This window comes from Benincasa hispida, chromosome 9 (genome assembly GCF_009727055.1).
Source record: "Benincasa hispida cultivar B227 chromosome 9, ASM972705v1, whole genome shotgun sequence".
NCBI classification, from domain to species: domain Eukaryota; kingdom Viridiplantae; phylum Streptophyta; class Magnoliopsida; order Cucurbitales; family Cucurbitaceae; genus Benincasa; species Benincasa hispida.
Window position 1 is genome coordinate 258,911 of NC_052357.1, and position 2,720 is coordinate 261,630.

At 31.1% G+C, this 2,720-nt stretch overlaps 1 protein-coding gene across 1 annotated transcript; it reads right to left on the reverse strand.

Moving 5' to 3' along the window:
- Positions 1-242: 242 nt before the first annotated feature.
- Positions 243-2,329, reverse strand: LOC120086716 (cucumber peeling cupredoxin-like). Its single transcript, XM_039043490.1, has 2 exons — positions 2,047-2,329; positions 243-830 (listed from the first exon to the last, which is right to left on the reverse strand). Exons 1-2 carry the CDS (start codon positions 2,222-2,224, stop codon positions 394-396), a joined length of 615 nt encoding a protein of 204 aa, XP_038899418.1. The 5' UTR covers positions 2,225-2,329; the 3' UTR covers positions 243-393.
- Between the last annotated feature and the right edge of the window lie 391 nt (positions 2,330-2,720).

Genomic DNA, 2,720 nt, shown 5'->3' on the forward strand with positions numbered 1-2,720 from the left:
TATATATATATATATATATATAAAGAAATAAAAAGGTTATCGACAACTTGTAATTGAATACTGGAGTGAGTTACTCAACAATAGATGTAGCCCGAGATGCACATTTTTCAAATAAATTTCTTATTCACTACCTCAAATACCATGTAAGTTTATCATGAAGAAAAAATGGAATAATTTGAAAAAAATATCAAAATCTAGCATAAAAACTTATTAAAATGTAAGAAATATAAACGCCGTGGAGGAATACAACCGAAAAATTTTCCATCACTCAAATATTATTCTCTCTCAACTCTCAATAAACAAACTAAATAGTAGTAACCAAATTAACAACCCCGACTTATTAATCTAAAAAGACAACTAAAAAAAAACAAACACAAAGTTAATCCAAATGATCTAGAACAACAAGCTCATAACAAGGGCGGACAAAGTGACATAAAGGGTTGCCATCAACACAGTGGATGAGGAAGGCGCCGGAGCCGAGGGAGTTCCACCATGGATAGGTGGTGAGGAGGACGGCGAATTTGCAGGAGTTGGAGCACAGGCATTATCATGAGAAATCGGAGTGTTTGCGGCGGGTGGCCGACTAGTGTTTGTAGAAGGTGGGATTGCACCGCCGTGAGTATTGGCGGAGACGGTAACAGATAACTTTTGACCTCCAAAACAGTGTCGGCCGACTGTACAAATGAAGTAATGCACACCGGCGGTGTCGAGCTTCACTGTGGCAGGACCTGTAGTAATGACGTTGCCGATGGCATTGTTTGAATTGCAAGCATCGAAGGATTCTTTTGTTACTTTAAGGACATCGTGCATGTTTGTCTCAAAGTTAAATGCTAAAAGAAAAAACATGTTAGATTTTTTAAGGTTAAGGTGGGGTTGATGATATATATATATATATACCTAAATCATATATACTCGAGCCGACAACAAATGTTTACAACACTTATAACAAATATTGATGTTGATGTTGATATTCAATTTATGTTAAAAATATGAGTTTGTTCATAAACTCATATCATTATTGTGTTAAGTATGCAGTGGTGCTCTAAACTTTCAAGATTATGGGTATTCGGTTGAATTCATTTTAAGAAGTTTAGTTAGGTCTCATTTGACAATAATTTTATTTTTAGTTTTCTATTTTTATAATTTATGCTTGTTTAATTTCTCCGTATTTCTTTTTTCTGATTTTCATATTTCTTAAAAAAACAATTAAATGCTTACTCAAATGTCAAAAATATAAACAAGTTTTTTTGGAAACTAAAAAAAGTAGGCACCGTTTAGTTTTTGAAAATTAAGCATATAGATACCACTTGGTTTCTATATTTTGTTGTCTATATTTTATGAGTGTTTTCAAAATCAAAGCCAAAATTTGAAAACTAAGGTTCCGTTTGGTAACCATTTGATTTTTTATTTTTGAAAATTAAACCTACAGATACTACTCCCACCTTCAAATTTCTTCATTTGTTACTACTTTTTATCAATGTTTAAAAAACCAAGCAAATTTTTGAAAACTAAAAAGAAGTAATTTTTAAAAACTTGTTTTTGTTTCTGGAATTTGGTTAAGAATTTAATCATTGTATTTAAGAAAATACAAATCATGGTTAGAAGTTGGGAGGAAATATGTTTAATTTTAAAAAACCAAAAACAAAAAATATAATGGTTACCAAACAACGTTTAAAAAAAAGTAGTTTTTGTTTCTAAAAATATAAAAACTAAGATTAAAGAATTATTTAAAAAAACAAACACAATTTTCAAAAACCAAAATTAAAAACTAAAACAAAAACAAAATATGGCTACCAAATTGGGTAGTCGTTATTAAAAATCTATTTGACTCGTATTTTCAACATTATCTGAACAAAAATGAAAAGGTTGTAAGAAATGTGAGAGCAGGAATATATATTTAAAAATAATTATCAAACAAATCTTAACCATTTATATTATACATATGAGGAAAAAAAAAACTTAAAAGTAGAAAAATTAAACGATGCAACGGAGAGTTAAAAGACCAAAGTTAAATTGAAGAAGAAAGGATGGAGAGAAGATTAATACTTAGAGAATCGCGGATGAAGAAGTTGTTTCTAGCAGCCCAGTCGGAATAGAAAGCAGCGCCGCCCTGCGGAACCGTCCAACCGTCGGAGTTTCCAACAACATGAACCGTCTCACCGGTGGCATGGTGAACAAAAACCACCGCAATTAAACCCAAAACCAAACCAACTCCTCTCCCCATATTTCTCTAAAATAAAATATTAAAAAAGTTCTCACAAGCTAAAGAAAAATTTCTACAAAAGTTTGTTCAATGGCTCTCTTTTACAAGCTTGTGATGTTTAATGAAAATGAGATGCAAATTTATAGATAAATAAGTGTGGAAAAGTAAAAAAGAAAAAAAGAAATAAAGTGTGGGAAAGTAAGAGTTTAGGAGTGAAGAGCATATCTAGTTGGTAGGCAAAGGGGGAAATTTTGTTACCTAGAAATTTTTTGGGTAAAGACCAATGTACTTGGTGCATCATTACACCCATCTTTGTGCCATCCATTCTAATTGTAAAACTAACAAAACTCATAAAAAATATTTTCTTTTTGTTAAGAGTTTTTTATGGGATAAAACTATGGTTGGACAATTGGGTAGATTGTATAAAGACCAAATCAACTCAAGATCTCTCAAGTATTTTTCGTGATCATTCATGCATTCTCTTCAATCACAAATGGGAAACATATTTAAAAAGTAT